The sequence below is a fragment of the Suricata suricatta genome, chromosome 16, assembly GCF_006229205.1.
Source record: "Suricata suricatta isolate VVHF042 chromosome 16, meerkat_22Aug2017_6uvM2_HiC, whole genome shotgun sequence".
NCBI classification, from domain to species: Eukaryota; Metazoa; Chordata; class Mammalia; order Carnivora; family Herpestidae; genus Suricata; species Suricata suricatta.
The window spans coordinates 18,270,562-18,288,493 of NC_043715.1; the positions used below are offsets into that span (position 1 = coordinate 18,270,562).

The 17,932-nt window shown below is 39.9% G+C and overlaps 1 protein-coding gene across 2 annotated transcripts in view; it reads left to right on the forward strand.

Annotated features, from left to right (window-relative positions):
• NAE1 (NEDD8 activating enzyme E1 subunit 1) overlaps positions 1–17,932 on the forward strand; it is a 30,217-nt gene that overhangs the window by 2,544 nt on the left and 9,741 nt on the right. The window contains exons 1-13 of one of the 2 annotated variants that reach the window (XM_029924956.1): positions 2,264–2,374; positions 5,888–5,991; positions 6,080–6,140; positions 7,461–7,491; positions 8,873–8,944; positions 9,295–9,374; positions 9,923–10,032; positions 12,448–12,557; positions 13,642–13,704; positions 14,101–14,164; positions 14,833–14,924; positions 16,622–16,681; positions 16,769–16,902. In XM_029924956.1, the coding sequence (XP_029780816.1) occupies positions 2,322–2,374; positions 5,888–5,991; positions 6,080–6,140; positions 7,461–7,491; positions 8,873–8,944; positions 9,295–9,374; positions 9,923–10,032; positions 12,448–12,557; positions 13,642–13,704; positions 14,101–14,164; positions 14,833–14,924; positions 16,622–16,681; positions 16,769–16,902 (1,034 nt within the window). In that variant the 5' untranslated portion in view covers positions 2,264–2,321. Of the gene's footprint in view, positions 1–2,263; positions 2,375–5,887; positions 5,992–6,079; positions 6,141–7,460; positions 7,492–8,872; positions 8,945–9,294; positions 9,375–9,922; positions 10,033–12,447; positions 12,558–13,641; positions 13,705–14,100; positions 14,165–14,832; positions 14,925–16,621; positions 16,682–16,768; positions 16,903–17,932 lie in introns of those variants that run through there. The other variant, XM_029924957.1, reaches the window with a different exon arrangement.

Here is a 17,932-nt window from a genome sequence, read left to right on the forward strand (position 1 = left end):
AAAGTCATCAGTGGGCCCTGAGTTCTCAGATGGCAAGGTTTGTGGCTGATCAACTCAGCCTCCAGGGATCCAGCACAAGCACCTTTAAACGCTATTTTGGGTTAAAGTGGGTCATTCCCCCGTTCCCCCACTCCCCCTGCCCAAATTGCAGAGTCCTAGCCACCTAGCCCCTATGAATGTGATGTTATTTGGGAACGGGTTTTGCAGATGTAATCAAGTTAAGATGAGGTCATTTTAGGGTGGGCCTGATCCAATGTCACTGGTGTCCTTATGAGAAGAGATGCAGATAGAGGCATGAGAGGAGAATGCCATGTGATGATGGAGGTGGAGACTGGAGTGTTGTGGCTGTAAGCCGAGGACTGACAGCCAACAACTAGAAGCAAGGAAGGCCAGGAAGGATTCTCTCCTTCAAGCTTCAGTGGGAACATACTGCCCACACTTTGATTTCAAACTTCTAGCTTTACTGTAAGACAATACATTTCTGTAGGGTTTTTTTTTAAAGATTTTTTTTTCCTTAAAGATTTTACTTTTAAGTAATGTCTGTATTCATCTTGGGTCTCGAACTTACAGCCCCGAGATCAAGTGTCGCATGCTCTATGACTGAACCAGCCAGGTGCCCCTACATTTCTGTAGTTTTAAGCCACTAAGTTTGTGGTACTTTGTTACAGCAGCTGTAGGAAACGAATACTGTGAAGTATCCTTTTACAAACACCACCAACATGAAACTTTGTCAAAATCATACATTTCTTCATAGGCATTATGACTTCCACCACCAGATTTGGGGATGTAGTCCACACACTCCATGACTGCACAGAACGTGAGAAGCTAAGCAATGAACTCTCACCTGTTGCTTTTTGACCTCCTCACATTCCCTGGGTGTATTTTATTATCCCTTATATTTCACCTGCCTAACTGGAGAAGGAAATGTAACAGCATACGCACATGATGAGGTGGGAGAGCCTCAATCCTTTGTTTCCCATCAGTTGTATTCCATGGGTGCTGGGTGGGAGCAAGGAAGTCATAGGAGGGTGTGTCCCACCCTGATCCTGGAGACAGCACCCAGGGGAATTGCACCCATCATCACTGCATCATTACTGTCAGACTGTCCCTCCTCCCTTGTCACCATCCCAGGGTGGGTTGGGGTGGGGATCTGTGATCATTTTCACCTTGTTTCAGGGAATTATTAACCTGAAGGTGCCTGTAGGGTCTGGGAGATAGAGGGGAAAGAATCCTCATCTCCCTCCCTGCTGTTTGTTTGGCTTCCAGTCTCCTCTCCCTCTTTTTCTTGGGGTAACCCTCTTGGCACCTATCCTCACAGGGCAGCCATCCTGTTCCAAAGTGGCTCTTTTCACAAAGTAGAGGGCTTTAAATTTCTTCTTGCTTTTATGTTCACGGGCCTCACAACCTGGCCCCTGCTGTCTGTCAAGCTTCTCCTGACCTTTTCCTACCCTCTGCCTAACTCACCACCACACCAATTTTCATTTAGAGCCTCCATCTTGCCATGCCTTCTCTGCCTCCCAAGAAGACACCTGCTATTGCTTCTGCTTAAAACGTTCTTCCTTGCCCACACCATGTGAAACATTCCTGGAGAGGCAAAAAGGGGAGAGGGTGGAGTTCCTCTGTGCACCTTTCAGCACCCCAACTTCCCTCGATTTATGAGGGCCACATTGTCTAATAAGGACTTATTTATTGACCGTCTCCCTTCTCAAGACTGTGAACTTCTCAAGAACAGGATCTTGGACTTATCTGTCTTTGTATCTGCAGCTGGGGGCAGCTAACTTTGTGGTTTGAAACAGGCTCTTGTGTGGGCTTGTTGCATGGAAAGGATGGAAGAAATGAGTATACAATAATGATCATAATAATGAAAGTAATTATCCATTCAAGATTTTTTTGTGAATCTGGCTCTGTGTATTCAAAATCTCATTTAAGACCCGGTGATGTAGACCCATTTATCCCCAATGCACAGATAAGCAAACAAAGGATTTGAGAGGTAAAAAGCAGATTTCACAACTAGTACGTGGTTAAACACCAAATCTGCCTGATTCCAAAGCCGGAGTCTCCCACAATTACTGCACGTTCGAAGTCATGGACTGGCAGCTTAGCAGGGCTGGATCATAGTGAAAAGACACCATTCTCGGTTCCGGCTGTGCCCGCGTACTCCCCAGGTGTATCGGCTACGCGTGCGCAGTGAGGTAGTGGCGCCCCCTGCGGGCGGCGCGCGGGAGGGAGCGGCGAGGAAGGGGCGCTCATTGCGCCTGCGCACTCGTGGAAGTGGAGGTGGGGTTCCGTAGGGGTCGGCTCTTCGCGAGACGGGTGCGGCCATGGCGCAACCGGGGAAGCTGCTCAAGGAGCAGAAGTACGACAGGCAGCTGAGGTGAGCCAGGGCTCACCGAGTCGGGCGGGCCGGCCGGCGGGCTCCTCTACGTCCCGGCCGGGCCTAAGCCAGTGGGCGGCGCGGTGGGGCCTCTTCCAGGCCTCCCTCTAGGCCTGGCCGGGCAGTCCTGGCGTTGGGGAGCCGGCTCCCGGGGCTTCCCGGCCTGGGGCCTCTGGGGTGCCCTTTGAGGGTCGGGACTCCACTTCTCCAGGGGACGCGCCCGCCCGCCACGAGGTGTGCAGTTCGAGTAGCGCGGTCCCAGCGTCGGCCCGGTCCCCCGGGCGGCAGCCGGCTCCGCCTCGCTGCGCTCTCACTCCTCGTTTAGCAGAATTGGGGGATCAGGAGTACCCCATCCTGGCTGCCGAGAACCGCGCCGAGCGTTAGGGACAGCCAGCACTGGCCAGTAGGACTATAATGCCAGTCTTGTGTGAGCCGCATACGTAATTACACATTTTCTAGCAGCCACAGTAAAAAGAAAAAGAAACAGGCGGAGAATACAGCTTATTTAAACCTAGTGTATCTAAAATATACCATTTTAACACTTAGTATAAAAATTTATTAGGGATACTTTACTCTCTTTTTCATATTGTTTTCGAAACCTGACATTTTATACTTGTAAGCACATCATAGTTCTGACTAGCCTCATTTTTAGTGCTCAGTAGCCAAACGTGGCTAAAGGCTACCTTAGTGGACACTGCAGGTCTAAGCCATCAGGCAGGTCCTTGGCTAATTCCTCTCTCTTGCTTTTTCTCCTCACACTCTTCATTCCTTATTTATTGAGCATCTTCTATGTGTTAAGGCAGTGGAAGTAACACAAATGTTTGGCCTCCATCCTTTTTGGAGCCCGCAAGCCAGGAGAAGTTACAGTATGTCCCTATGCCTCCTTGAACTCCCATTTGCACCTCTGGTCTACTGCTGTATTTGGGGGCTTTAGGCACTTAATTCTTATTTTTTTTTAATGTTTTATTTATTTTTGAGAGAGAGAGAGAGACAGCGTGAGCAGGGGAGGGTCATAAGAGAGGGAGGCACAGAATCAGAAGACAGACTCCAGGCTTTGAGCTAGTTGTCAGCACAGAGCCCGACGCCGGGCTTGAACCCACAAACTGTAAGATCATGACCTGAGCCGAAGCTGGATGCTTAAGGCAGACATTCACTTGGCTTTATAAATGGGGAAACAGTCTTGGAGAAGTTAGATAACTCGTCTAGATCTTCCATGGATTTGAGCTAGGAAGTAAATTAAACATAGGCCCTTCTGGAGTGCCTGGGTGGCCCAGTTGGTTAAGTGTCTGACTTTGGCTCAGGACATGGTCTTGGGCATATGAGTTTGAGCCCCGCATTCGGCTCTGTGCTAACAGCTCAGAGCTTGGAGCCTACTTCAGATTCTGTCCCTTTCTTTCTCTCCCCAAAATAAATAAACATTTAAAAAGTTAAAAAAAATTTTTTTAAACAAACAAACATAGGCCCTTCTTTCTGCCTTTTTCAGAGCCTGTACTCATTCACATCACTCTGCTCCCAAGCTTCTGGGAAAGGTAGCAAGGTGACAGAGCCCTTGTAACCAGCTTGTGTTCTCTTGTAAATTTTTAGCATTGCTTGTGTGTGTGTGTGTGTGTGTGTGTGTGTGTTTTTAATGTTTTAATGCTTACTTTTCAGAAAGAGGCAGAGTGAGAATGCGAGCAGGGGAGAGGGCAGAAAGACAGGGAGACACACAATCCAAAGCAGGCTCCAGGCTCTGAGCTCTTAGCACAGAGCCTGACAGGGAGCTCGAACCCACGAACCTTGAGATCATGACCTGAGCCGAAGTCCGACGCTTAACCATTTAAGCCACCCAGGCGCCCCAATTTTGCTTGTGTTTTGAATTCAGATGTAACCATACAAGACAGAGCTGAAAAGGTATTTTAGGTTATTAAGTACTTTAACAAAAGAGAGTTTTTGCTGAGTTCAGTCCTGTTAAGGACCACATTTTACTTTTCATGGTGAGCCTTGGTTATTGGTTTTGAAGTGTCAGAGTGAGGCAGCTAGAAGCAAAGTTGTGCAGCTGGGCAGCAGTCAGCAAGGCCATGTGTTCCATACCTAGGCCAGCAAGGGAGCAAAGAGGATTCATTTCTTGTCTGGCCTTTTTCTTGAAACACGCTACCTAGAGATGCATCAGCATTCTCTAAGGCTCACTGACCACCCAGGTAGACATCAACCAAATATGTCCGGTGTCTTCTGTGTGCCCTACTTTTTTAATAGAAAAAACCAGATGTTCCCAGTCAGTCTGGTTCTTCTGTGCTGTTCCTCCATTTGTTTGACAGCTGTTCAGTGATCACTTACCTGGAGCAAGGCAGTGTGCCAGACATTGGGGCTCCAGTGGTGCATGTGGGGAGTCATCTGGGCCCTCATGGAGCTTAGACTGGAATAGAAAGATGGATGTTCAGCAAATAAAACACCAAATGAAGTAGTTACAGTTGTGATATGCTCTGGAGGACATAGGCTACACAATAACAGGGAATATGCTTTAGATCAGGGGACAGGGAAAGCTCATTAAAGCCTATCAGTCTTCCAGACTGTGGCATTTGGGCTCTTCCATACTTTCCGTACTGGTAAGAGCAGATAATAGGTTTTCTGGGTGAAGGTAACCAGGTTGGCCCAGATGCCATGGTGCGTGTGTGATCATGTATCTTGCCCCGTTAATGATATGCCAGTGTGAATCAGGTTATAACAGGTATCTATTGAATCCTTATTATATGTGTTTGTGAATGTATGCATTTTATGCATTTATTAATCATGCTACTAAAACGAGCATTGGGTATTATATGTTATTTTTTATTTTATTTGTTTTAATTTTAGAGTGAGCAGGAGAGAAGGGCACAAGGAGGAGATAGGAATCTCAGGCAGACTCCACATCCAGCATGGAGCCCCATGCAGGGCTCGATCCCATGACCCAGGGATCATGACCTGAGCTGAAATCAAGAGTCAGACACTCAAATGGCTGAGCCACCCAGGTGTCCCTGGGTATTATATTTTAAAGCACTCCTGTAGAAGTCAATGGGAGCCTTTTCAGATGACAGTAATTCAGTTTTCTTGGTAAAGCTTTTCTCGCTCTTGGAGATGTCACAGTGGTAAATTCTATGTAAAGATCTTAAAAATACTGGGTGTATATAATTTAAGGAGAAATGAAGTAGAGAATAGGTGTTAAGTTCAAGGTACTTCTTTAATGTTAATATCTCTAAAGACTCTTTTCTGTAAGTTATCCGGCTTGAAAAGGGTAATGCACAAGGATCTGGAAGACAAGGTTTTTAGTACTGATTTGACCCCCTTTTAATCACGCAAAGCTTCAACCTGAGTCTCAGGTCACTTAGCTATATAATCCCTATAACACCTGTTGCTGTTCCTGTCCCACATGTTTGCTGTGGTTATCACATCAGCAATTCTATGCAAGAACACTTTGAAGATCAAAGATCACCATCGAAATAAGAAAGCTGCATTTGTATGAAAGTTTTAAAAATGTTGAGTTTGTGTCTTATTTTATAGGTTGTGGGGTGATCATGGGCAAGAGGCTTTAGAATCTGCTCATGTTTGCCTAATAAATGCAACAGCCACAGGAACTGAAATTCTAAAAAACTTGGTGCTACCAGGTAATGTAGTTTTGTGGTTGTAAATTTACCCCTTTATGGTTTTGAACTAGAAATATGTATTCTTGATTGACTCTGTTTTGTCTTCCAGGTATTGGTTCATTTACCATCATTGATGGAAATCAGGTCAGCGGAGAAGATGCTGGAAATAAGTATGTTCTATTCTTTTTAAACACATGTATGTTAGGGAAGGGAGGTCACTGTCACAGGAGAGTAAGGCCCAAATCCCAATTTCACCTCCTCAATCAAAGTGACTTGACTCTCAGAACTAATTCCTGTGTTCAGGATTATGGTGAGGATGAAGTAAGTCAGTACAGATCAGTCTCCAGCAGATAGGTCATTAATAAAAGATACGCGTCATTTTTGTCTTTATTGTTATTAGTGCAAAGAAGTAGTCATTATTCCTTGACTTGTGAAATCTAGACAATTCTTAAATTCCTGCATTGATCCCTAGGTGTTAGTACATAATTAAAATAATTGTATTTTTGGATTGTAAGAATAATAAAAACTACGTTTTATTTGTATTTCTTCTGAGCTTATTCCAGGTATGTCTTCCTGTATGTTCCACTGTCTCTATAAAAATGCTGTTTTAAAGGTGGCCTGTATATCATTGTTTTAAAGATGATCATAATTTAGACTTCCAAAGCATTCCCGGATTTGGATTTCAGATTCTTTTCAGGGACTTGGAGGCTGGAACCTCTCATTATATTTGTTAGTATATGACAACAATGAGTATATTCAAAGTCAGTTCATATTGACCTTTGATATTGGGTGGTAGTATATCCATAACAACAATATTGGTATCGCTACAGAAAAAAGTCCTATTATCCTTACTTATTTGGTTGGTTTGAGCAGTGTGTGATAAGAATAATAATTTTTTTTTCTTATGGAGCCACTAATTTTGTGCTACAAAATGGTACCCAGCTTCAGATTTGGGCCTTGACACAGGACAAGGGTAGATGTGGGAAGAAGCTTGAATAAGTCAATTATAGTTACTTAGAAAAGCAGGCAGTTCAACATAGCATTTCCCGAGTGTGGTCTGTGGAACACTGGCTCTGGGGGATGTTCATAGCTGCTAAACAGGCAAAAGGATTTCATGGTCAAATGACTTTGGGAAGTGGGCCCAATGAAGTGAAGCATTTCTGTAATATGAGACTTTAATGTTATGTGTGTTATGTACATTATGAATTTCCAAGAAGGAAATAGAACATATGATGTTTCCTAAACTTTGTAAAGCTAGGGAACTTTTTTTTCTCTCATAGCATCTTATGAAATTTGTATTCTGTGGTACATATTTTGGGAACATTGATATATTAGCCTAGTCTTTGATTAGAATTTTCATCACGTTAATAATCCTCCAGAAAGGTTGTAATAACCTGTAATCAAAATATAGTTCATTTCATAGTCTGAATGAAATATAACCTTTCCTTTATAGTCAAGGAAGCCCTTAATCTTTTTTTATTCTATTTTAGCTTTTTCCTTCAAAGAAGCAGTATCGGCAAGGTAAACCATTGGTTTATTACAAAATATAGTTGTTTTTGAGCATCTTTAAAAAAAATTTTTTTTAATGTTATTTATGTTTGAGAGACAGAGCGAGCGAGCTCGAGTGGGGGAGGGGCTGAGAGAGAGGGAGACACAGGATCTGAAGCAGGCTCAAGGCTCTGAGCTGTTAGCACAGAACCCAATGTGGGGCTTGAACTCACAAACAGGGAGATCATGACCTGGGCTGAAGTCAGACACTCAACCATCTGAGCCATCCAGGTACCCCTGTCTTTAAGCATCTTATGATACAATTTGTTTTGATTGCTTGAAAAGCTTGACTTTGAAAGAGCTTCTTATTTCTCTGAAAAGAAAGTTAAATTAGCTTTTTTTTTTTTTTGTATCTTGCAAATCTTTATATGCTTGGTAGTTTAAGAACTTAAAAGTACTGTATTTTTATGCTGTATCTTGTATTAAAGCTAAACCTTGAGTGATGTTAATGTTTAGAGGATGGAATATTCTAGTTAACGATATTAAAAAAAATTTTTTTTTTCTAATTTATTTTTGAGACACAGAGACAGTGCAAGCAGAGGAGGTCAGAGAGAGAGGGAGACACGGAATCGGAAGCAGGCTCCAGGCTCTGAGCTAGCTGTCAGCACAGAGCCTGATGCGGGGCTCAAACCCACGAACCATGAGATCATGACCTGAGCTGAAGCCGGACCCTTACCCCAAATGAGCCACCCAGGCGCCCCTAGTTAATATTTTTAACTAAGAATTTAGTCAGCATATCTTTTATTTTTGTATATTCCATATTAAAAATATTAAAAAGGTATAATAGTCAATAGTACAATATTTTGAATGGAAATGGCTGTTTCTTTGATTGACTTCTCTTATACAGGATTGTACATATAAGAGCTTAGAGTGAATCTAAACTTGCCCCAGAATATCTCCACCTCTTACCCAAGGTTTTCTGGTCATTTGCCTAATCAGAAAAGTAGGGTACAAATAATATAGTCATTTAAGTAGTAAAGTATTATTCTGGTTCGGCCTCAGTTTAAATACTGTGAAAAGGGGCACCTGGGTGGCTCAGTTGGTTAAGTGTCCGGCTTCAGCTCAGCTCATGATCTCATGGTTCGTGGGTTCGAGCCCCGCGTCAGGCTCTGTGCTGACAGCTAGCTCAGAGCCTGGACCTTGTTTCAGATTCTGTGTCTCCCTCTGTCTCTGACCCTCCCCTGCTCACGTCTCTCTCTGTCTCTCAAAAATAAATAAAAAACTTAAAAAAAAAATTAAAAAAATACTGTGAAAAGCAGAACTGTCATTATAGTATTGCTTGATCTGTAAGTTGAGGGGTTACATTTTAACCAATTTTTTTCTAATTCAAGTCAAATGCTTTGTTTTTAAAAAGAACCGAGCTCAAGCTGCCATGGAATTCTTACAAGAATTAAATAACGACGTCTCTGGGAGTTTTGTGGAAGAGGTATATATGTAATCACATTATTATTTCACTGTGGAAATGTAACTTTTTAATAATTCAAAACCCGAAGAATTTAGAATTTTCAGTTTACTTATTTTAATAATCTCTACTTTTGGCGTGGGGCTCGAACTCATGACTGTGAGATCAAGAGTCACATACTCTTCCACCGAGCTAGCCAGGCACCCCAGAATTTAGAATTTTGAACCTTTGTATATTTATGTTTAGTTGAGAGTTGAATTACTTAAAATTGAAGTGTAGCATGTTGCCTCATTTGCTTTAAAATACCTTAACTCTTTCTACCATGTTTAATATGATTGTGAAATTGTTAAATTTTTTTCCTGTGTCCTGTTTAGAGTCCAGAAAACCTTCTAGACAATGATCCTTCATTTTTCTGTAGGTTTACCATTGTAGTTGCAACTCAGCTTCCTGAAAGGTAAATTTTTATGTTATTTGTTTTTATTTTAGTCTCTTATTAGATTTCCATAGTTTTTGTTTTCTCTACAGAGTCTGTAGTTTTTAAAATTCTTAAACTCCACAGAAACCTTTAGTTGGAAGTACTTATAAATCGCCAACATCAAAAAGATAGGGAAGAGAAAAGTACTGAGATGTGAAACTTTTCTTAAACTGCTTTCTTAGAGCAGTTAAATTAAACCTTGGTTATTTTTTTAGTGAGAAAAACTAGTTAGAATTGTAGTGTGCTTGATGTATTATGGAAATGTTTAGGAAGTGTCTTTCAAGAAGATTCTCCCTAATACAAAAGAGGAGGCTTTCATATCCTTCTAGTCCAAAAGATATACTTTCTGTGAGACTGCAACCTTCTGGAATTGCTTGCTTTTCAGTGTATTCATGACCTGCATATGTAAATGTCATAAATATATCTTTGCATTTATTAGTAAGAAAGTGGCTTTATTTTAAGGTGTTGAAATGTTTGGCATAGATCCATTTGCTTATGTTCTTATTTACTGTGCTTTCCTTTTACAGTACATTACTGCGTTTAGCCGATGTCCTCTGGAATTCACAAATCCCTCTTTTGATCTGTAGGACATATGGACTAGTTGGTTATATGAGGATCATTATAAAAGAACATCCAGGTAAAACTGTTTCACGTATGGTCCTTGCCATTGGTTGCTTTAGCTACAGTTTTAGCAACTTGATAATTTGGGAAGTCCATCTTAAAATACAAAGTAAATTTGTAATAGCACACCTCTGGTTATAGGTTCAGAGTGGCAATCAGAATCAACAGACATTAATCTAATATTTCCTTTACTTAGCATTATAGGATACAAAGCAGCAAGTACAACAGGTACAGCTTATTCATCTTATTAGGAGGCCCAGCAACCATGCAAGTCCCTAGCTATTTTTTTTTTTTCTTTTTTGCCTCCTAACCCACATAGGGCATGTAGGACTGCTGTAGGTGAGAGCCATGGTGTGTGGGGCACAGTGACACATAGACATCATACCTTTTTTTTTTCAATCTTTCATTCCATTCTCATATAGACAATAGGCTCCCCCCAGTTCAGGGACAGTTCTACATAATAAGCAAAGCATTTACCTTACTGTTCCAAGGAAACAGTGTTTCAGGAGACTGAGGTCATTCATAGGCAGGTTGGCACGAGGTCAAGGATGATATTAGCCCTTTACTTACAAATTTTTGATCTTAAATTATCGTACAATTTTCATTCAGTATTCCCACATTGCTCTGAGGCAGGTATTTACTCTGCTAGTGCAGTTGATAGCCATGGTCATGGGTAGTATCGCTGGGGAGTAGTATCTGCTTGGCAGTTAGGGAGTGGCTCATGGGAGAGGCTTCTGGCAGGTGGTGGTAAGCTCTTTAAGAACTGTAAGTGAGAGAGTGACAGCATGAACATTTTATTTCAAATGTGTTACCCTAGGGGTGCCTGGGTAGCTCAGTTGGTTAAGCCTCTGACTTTGGCTTAGGTCATGATCTCATGTTCGTGGGTTCAAGCCCCGTGTCGGGCTCTGTGCTGACAGCTCAGAGCCTGGAGCTTGCTTCTGATTCTGTGGCTCTCTCTCTGTCCCTCCCCCTCTCATGCTCTGTCTCTCTCTGTATCAAAAATAAATAAAACATTAAAAAAAATATTTTTCAAATGTGTTACCCTAATGTGGGGTTGAAAATGAATGGATTTGAAGGGGTGAAAATTAGAGGCAAGTGTTGCTGTTAGGAAATTTCCAGTGGTACAGCCAGTTGAGAGAAACAGAGACCAAGCCCCTGCTGTAAGGCAGGTATTACAAGGATAGGGAAAAGGTAGATAATAATGATGGTTAACGTTGCTAGCTGTGTGCCTGCCTTAATGTGGATTATTTCATATCATCTTTCCAGAATCATTCTAAGGTAGATACTGTTATATCCACTTTTTGCAGATGAGGATGCTGAGGCACAGAGAGATTAAGTTACTTGCTCAAGGTCACACAGCTAGCAAATGATAGAACTCGGCCTAGCTCTAAACACTCACTGAAATTACATGTTCCTGCACTCCCCTCCTGTGGAGAACTGTGTATGAAGTGATATCAGGATATGTGGTGGGACTGATGTTGGGCCAAGGAAGAAAGAAGTCAAGGATAGAGGCACCTGGCTGGCTCAGTCAGAAGAGCATGTGACTCTTGATCTTGGGGTTGTAAGTTTGAGTCCCACTTTGGGTGTAGAGATTACAAACTAAAATCTTAAAATAAAAAAAGTCAAGGATAACCATCAGGTTTTTAGGGAAGAGGTCTAGGAAGATGGTGATGATGTCTATTGAAGATGACAGGAAGGGAAAGGTACATTGTTAAGTGCTATCTGAACACACATTTTTATCAGTTTTGATCTTTTTCAATTATAATAGCAAGAGAATTCAGTTCTAAAGGACTTTTTAGTTTACTTTTATTAAAACTATAGTCAACTTCTGATTAGTGCATTTAGTAAAATGTGAATTTGTGTATGTATGTGTAAATATATGTAAGTTTATCTCAGTAATGAACAGAAAAGGGGAACCTGGCTGGGTCAGTTGGTGGAGTATGCAACTCTTGATCTAGGGATTGTGAATTTGGGCCCCATGTTGGGCATGGAACTTACTTAAAAAATAAAATAAAATCAGTTCCTTGGTTAAAAATAAAAAAAGAACAGAAAAAAACCTCTAGGCCCTATGCCCATTTAGAAACGACACATTTCATTTTTCCCTTTTTTTCAAAAAAATTTTTTTTTCTGTCTTTTATTTATTTTTGAGAGATAGAGAAAGACAGCACAAGCAGGGCAGGGTCAGAGAGAGGGAGAGGGAAACACAGAATCCGAAGCAGGCTCCAGGCTCTGAGCTAGCTGTGAGCACAGAGCCCAAAGCGGGGCTTGAACCCATGAACTGTGAGATCATGACCTGAGCCGAAGCCAGATGCTTAACCAACTGAGCCACCCAGGCGCCCCGAAAATAACACATTTCGTAAGTTTCTATTATGTAGTGTATTCCAGAAGTATTGCTAAAGAAGTTTATGTTTTGGAATTATTTGTTTCACAGTAATAGAATCTCATCCAGATAATGCATTAGAGGATCTACGACTGGATAAACCATTTCCTGAACTGAGAGAACATTTTCAATCTTATGATTTGGATCATATGGAAAAAAAGGTTGGTAGTAAATGTAACCTTCCATTTATAGTTAGATTAAAAAGATTTTTTTTTAACCTAAGGTTTTTGAATTACACCAAAGTGAGAAAATACTATAAACATCCATATTTATGCCATCCAGACTATATAGTAACAACATTGTACTTAATTGGTTTGAAATAGTTTTTCACCAAAATTTAAAAAGCTTTTCTATTGAAGAGAAATTCATTAACTGACTATATCAGTGCAAACAAAGCCCAAGTCATGAAATTAGACATTAACATATCCCAGCAGCCCTCTTCATGGCTCTTTTCTAAACAATTAGATGTACTTTTTAAAATAGTATGAATTTGGGGTGGGTGTTTGTTGAAATTGATTTCCTCTTGAAACTTATTTTTAATGTTTGAAGAGTTACCAAGGCAACTCTGTATTTCATTATAGAAATAATGATATTTATAACTGACTATATAATTTAAGGAGTACAGGTTTTTTCCTACCCATGTATTAGTTAAAATGTGGGTATTTGGTATTTGTTTCATCAGAAAAGACAGTGTTTCTTCAGTCTAGGATTGGTATCTGAAATCAAGAGATTTGAGTTTTCTTTTTGGTGGCAATCATTGAGATTGTTTTCTTGCTAGTAAAATGGGGACAATCATAGTACAAACTTGGGGCACCTTGATGGCTCAATTGGTTAAGCATCCGACTTCAGCTCCATCATGATCTCACAGTTTGTGAGTTCAAGCCCTGTGTCAGGGTCTGTGCTGACAGCTTAGGACCTGGAGCCTACTTTGGATTCTGTGTCTTCCTTTCTCTCTGCCCCTCCCCCACTGACACTTTGTCTTTCTCAAAAATAAATAAACTTACAAAAACTTAATCATAGTACAAACCTGCCATTTTAGGATTAAATAGGACACTGCTAAAAAAGTTTATAAAGCAATTTCTTTAACCTAGTTCATTTTCCTTATTCATTATACTACACATATTGGAAGGTGATCATAAATATTGTTGGATTCATTGAAAATGAGATGGTGTGATGGAGAATAAAGGTAAACTAATTAATGTTAACTAATACTGACATTTTCTTTGATATTTTTTTCATTTTTAGGACCACAGCCATACTCCATGGATTGTGATCATAGCTAAATATTTAGCACAGTGGTATAGTGAAGTATGTCTTTTTTAAAAAACAAATTCCATATGTGACTTTTCAATTAATTATGAAGGATTTCATTAGAGGAGAATGGGACATTACATTTTTTTCTTTATGTGGTAATTGGGCAAGTGGGTGCTTTTCTGTTTAAATCTTGCAGTTCCTTTTTTGACACTGATACTTCTACTAACAATATCAAATATCAATAAATGTCTTCCTGAAACTGGCCGTGGGGAATGTAGAAAAGTGGCCCCCAGGTTTTGTTTTCTTTCGAGTCGGCCTCTAGTTTCACTGAGATATGTGCGTATTTGCTGATGAAATCTCATGTGGATGGGAGAATGGGGGGACTTTGGACTCTCAATTTCCATGTTTTGATTTTTCATAACTAGAATTTAAAATTTTTAACCAATTTAGACAAATGGACGAATACCTAAAACGTATAAAGAAAAAGAAGACTTCAGAGATTTGATCAGACAAGGTAATATGAGGGGATATAACTGAAAGTCATATAAGGTTTGAAAAGCAAATTGCTTGATGCTGTTTATTGGATTTCTGTCAGCAGCTTTGTCAGACTGATGCCGTCCTGAGTGTTTATTTTTCCTCAGGGAGGTTTGGAGCCACCCCTTGTATAGTTTTTAAAATGACTAATGATAGTTTCCTCATCAATAGATGAGGAATTGGGGGCTGCTCATACCTACCTCTTGGAGTTGTGAGGATTCATTCCTATAATAAAATCTAAAGTACGTTTAACCAGGTCCGATAAAGAATAAAAACTCCATAAAGGTTAGCTACTAACATTACTAAAGAAAATTGGCTAACAATAAGCCTGTTTCTCTTAAGTTTAAGTATCCAATACTCCTTTTAAGATCTGATGAGGTTTGGAGTGCCTGGGTGGCCCAGTTGGCTGAGCATCCAGCTCTTGATTTCAGTTCGGGTCATGATCCCAGGGTCTGGGATAGAGCCCCCAGCTGGGCTCTGTGCTGCGTGTGGTGCCTGCTTAAGATTCCCTCTCCCTCTGCCCCTCCCACTAGTGCACTCCTTTTCTCTCGGAAGAAAGATCTGATGAAGTTACTTCCATAATGTTTGGGAGGGTGAAGGGGGAGAAGAAAAGGGCTATTTTTTGCTAGCCAATTTTTATTTTATTAGGAATTCTAAAGAATGAAAATGGGACTCCGGAAGATGAAGAGAATTTTGAAGAAGCTATTAAAAATGTGAACACAGCACTAAATACAACTCAGGTATTAAAAGTATTGCTGAGGAGGGGCACCTGGGTGGCTCAGTCAGTTGAACTATCATCAGACTCTTGATCTCAGCTCAAGTCTTGAGCTCCACGTTGGGCTCCATGCTGGTCTCCTCATTGGGCATGGCTTCTACTTAAAAAAAAAAAAAAAAGTGTTGCTGAGGAATTCATACAGGAAAGTGTTTTCTGAAGTCCTCATATGAAATAGTTGATTTTAGATTTAAGACTATTTCCCAAGTTGTAAAGTTGTTAGAAATTAATATCTATCACATGGATTGAATCTTGTTTTAATAAGATTTTGTATCATCCTTGTTAAAATGGGTATCAGTGCTTCAGCATATAGTAGTGATACAATGATTTATATAAATTATTTGAAGTACATGATTTGTGAATAGTAGCAGTTTGGGTGTAGGAATTATTTAATGAGGGTGATATTTTAGTACAAAATAGGTTGCCCAAAAATTAAATCTTACCCTGCATTTGCTTTTGACATAATTGTTTGGAATAAGGGAAGATGTTCTTCATGATGTTGTAAAACATCGTATGGAGGATAACTCAGTTTAGATGCCTTTTGTTTTGTTGTTAAAGTCTTGCTAGTGAGGTTTTTGGGAAATTTGGAATAACACAGCTGTTATTTTCAAATAGAATTTTCTTATAATTTAAAATGGCAAAAAAATGCTGCCTTTCACGTTAGGAAAGCACTTAAGCTGTCATTACAAACTTTTTGGAGACAATGAGATAGTGTTGCTGAGTAAAAGTATGTGCTTTCTCAGTCAGTTTTCTAGGGTGATGAAAATTTTCTATGTCTTAAATGAGGTGATGGTTAAAAAGACATTCGTAGTAATCAAAATGCATCAAACCGTACATTTAAAATTCATTTCACTGAATGTAAAATTTACCTCAGTTAAAAAAAACCCAAGGTTCTCATGGTTGGGGGACAGTGAACTAATAAGCAAACAGATAATGCACCAGGTGCTATGAACAAAATTCGAGTAGAAGAGAGGGGTAGAGCAAGGTGAGGATGAGGAGTTCTAGGATCGGGAGGGGCCATTGAAGTGCTGTAAGCAGGGAGTGGAGTGACCAGATTTCTATTTCTAAAAAATCGTTTCTGGCTCCTGTAAGGAGAACAGAAGCAGAGAAACCAGCTAGAAGATTATTGGTAAGACATTTCTTTTTTCCACACAGCTGTAGAGTCCAAGCCTACAATTTCGGTAGTTTTTATTAATGTATGATGATATTGCCAGCATTATGAGTACTTAATTTAACTATCTAGTTTTTGTCAGAGTTGTTGTCTCTTCTAATGGTAACTAATTTAGGGTGTAATGGTTTCAAATTTTTGACAAAATGGAAACATATGAAGGACTACAAATCTAGCTTGTAGTAATGTCTGAAATCTTTGTTATAGCTTCAAATGTAACTATATAAAAAGATTAATTTTGAGTCCTTTTTTACTCTGATCATGATGGAGGAGAACAGGTCAGTCTTCAATGCTGACACCAGTGCATAGGACGTGACCTTCCATTCTCTTTCTTCATCAAATCTTTCCTCACCAAATCTCTCTCTGGTACTGATTCTTAATAAAAGCCTGATAAGCACATTGGAAGTTTATATTTGATTACAACATGGGAATTCAAAGAACTTGTTTGGGGGAAAATAGTGCTTACTATAAGTAAATATGTTGTGTTCCTTTGTTAGATCCCAAGGAGTATTGAAGATATATTTAATGATGATCGCTGCATAAATATCACCAAACAGGTAACAACATAAAGTAAATAGTGCTTTCTTAACCTTTGAGTCAAATTCAGATGCTGCTTAATGCTAATTTTTTTCTTATTCTTTTAGACTCCATCATTTTGGATTTTAGCTCGTGCCTTAAAGGAATTTGTGGCCAAAGAGGGTCAAGGAAATTTACCAGTTCGAGGCACAATTCCTGATATGATTGCAGATTCAAGCAAATACATAAAGCTCCAAAATGTGTAAGTCACTGTTTTCAAACTATGTAACAGAATGAATGTTTATAGTATAGATGAACATATTTTACCACTCTCAGAAATCAAATGAAAGTCTGTTGTAATTTCTCTAAAAATAAGCTTTAAAACTTAGGGGGCAGATTTTTAAAAATAGATTTTATTTTTTATTATAGTTTCAGGTTTATAGAAAAACTGAGCAGACAGTACAGATGGTTCCCATATATACTCTCTAGGGGACAGATTTTTTCTTTCATATTTCATGATAAAAACCTAGTATTTGAGCACCTAACTGTGCAATGCACTGTTCTGTGTATTAACCAATTAAATATTTATAACAGCCCCACGAGAGAGATACTGTTATTGTCCCAGTTTTATAGATGAGGAAACTGAAACATAGAAAAGGTAATTTATTCAGAGCCAGATAGCTGGTAAATGGCAGAACCAGGAATCCCTGTAACCCAGCTCCATACTTTTAACCATGGCCCCTTAGGATCTTTTATCTGTAACTAAAACTTTGAAGTCTTCAGTTTGATTAATTTTTTCTCATAATGTTTCATAGTTTAAAGAGTTTGTGACTATAGATACTAGCTCTCTAGGTATCACTAGCCTGAACCCAGATTGACTGTCTTAAGTATGGATCTCACTGGATATTACCCTTATGTAGTTCAGCATGTTGCTGATGAATCCAGGGCCACTGGCTTGGGTTCCTCAAGGACCAAATGATGTCACCCAGAAGATCTCTGTTCTCTAGACATACTCTTCACCTCAGCCACTGTCTACCACATCTTTGTTGTCTTAGCCTACAAGTTCAGTTACTTAAAAACTTGAGAAAAGTCAGCTGAGGATAGACAGAACTATGACTTCACAGTGGAGGCAGTCCAGTCTGATCATCTACAGAGGGTGCAAATGTAAATAGACTTAAGGTTTTTACATGAATTTGTAGATGGACAGTTTAGAAGTATTTAACTTTCCTTGGACTTTAAGGAGATAAATCATGTTCTTCAGTAATGTATTTTGTCAGGTCCTCTCAGAAGCA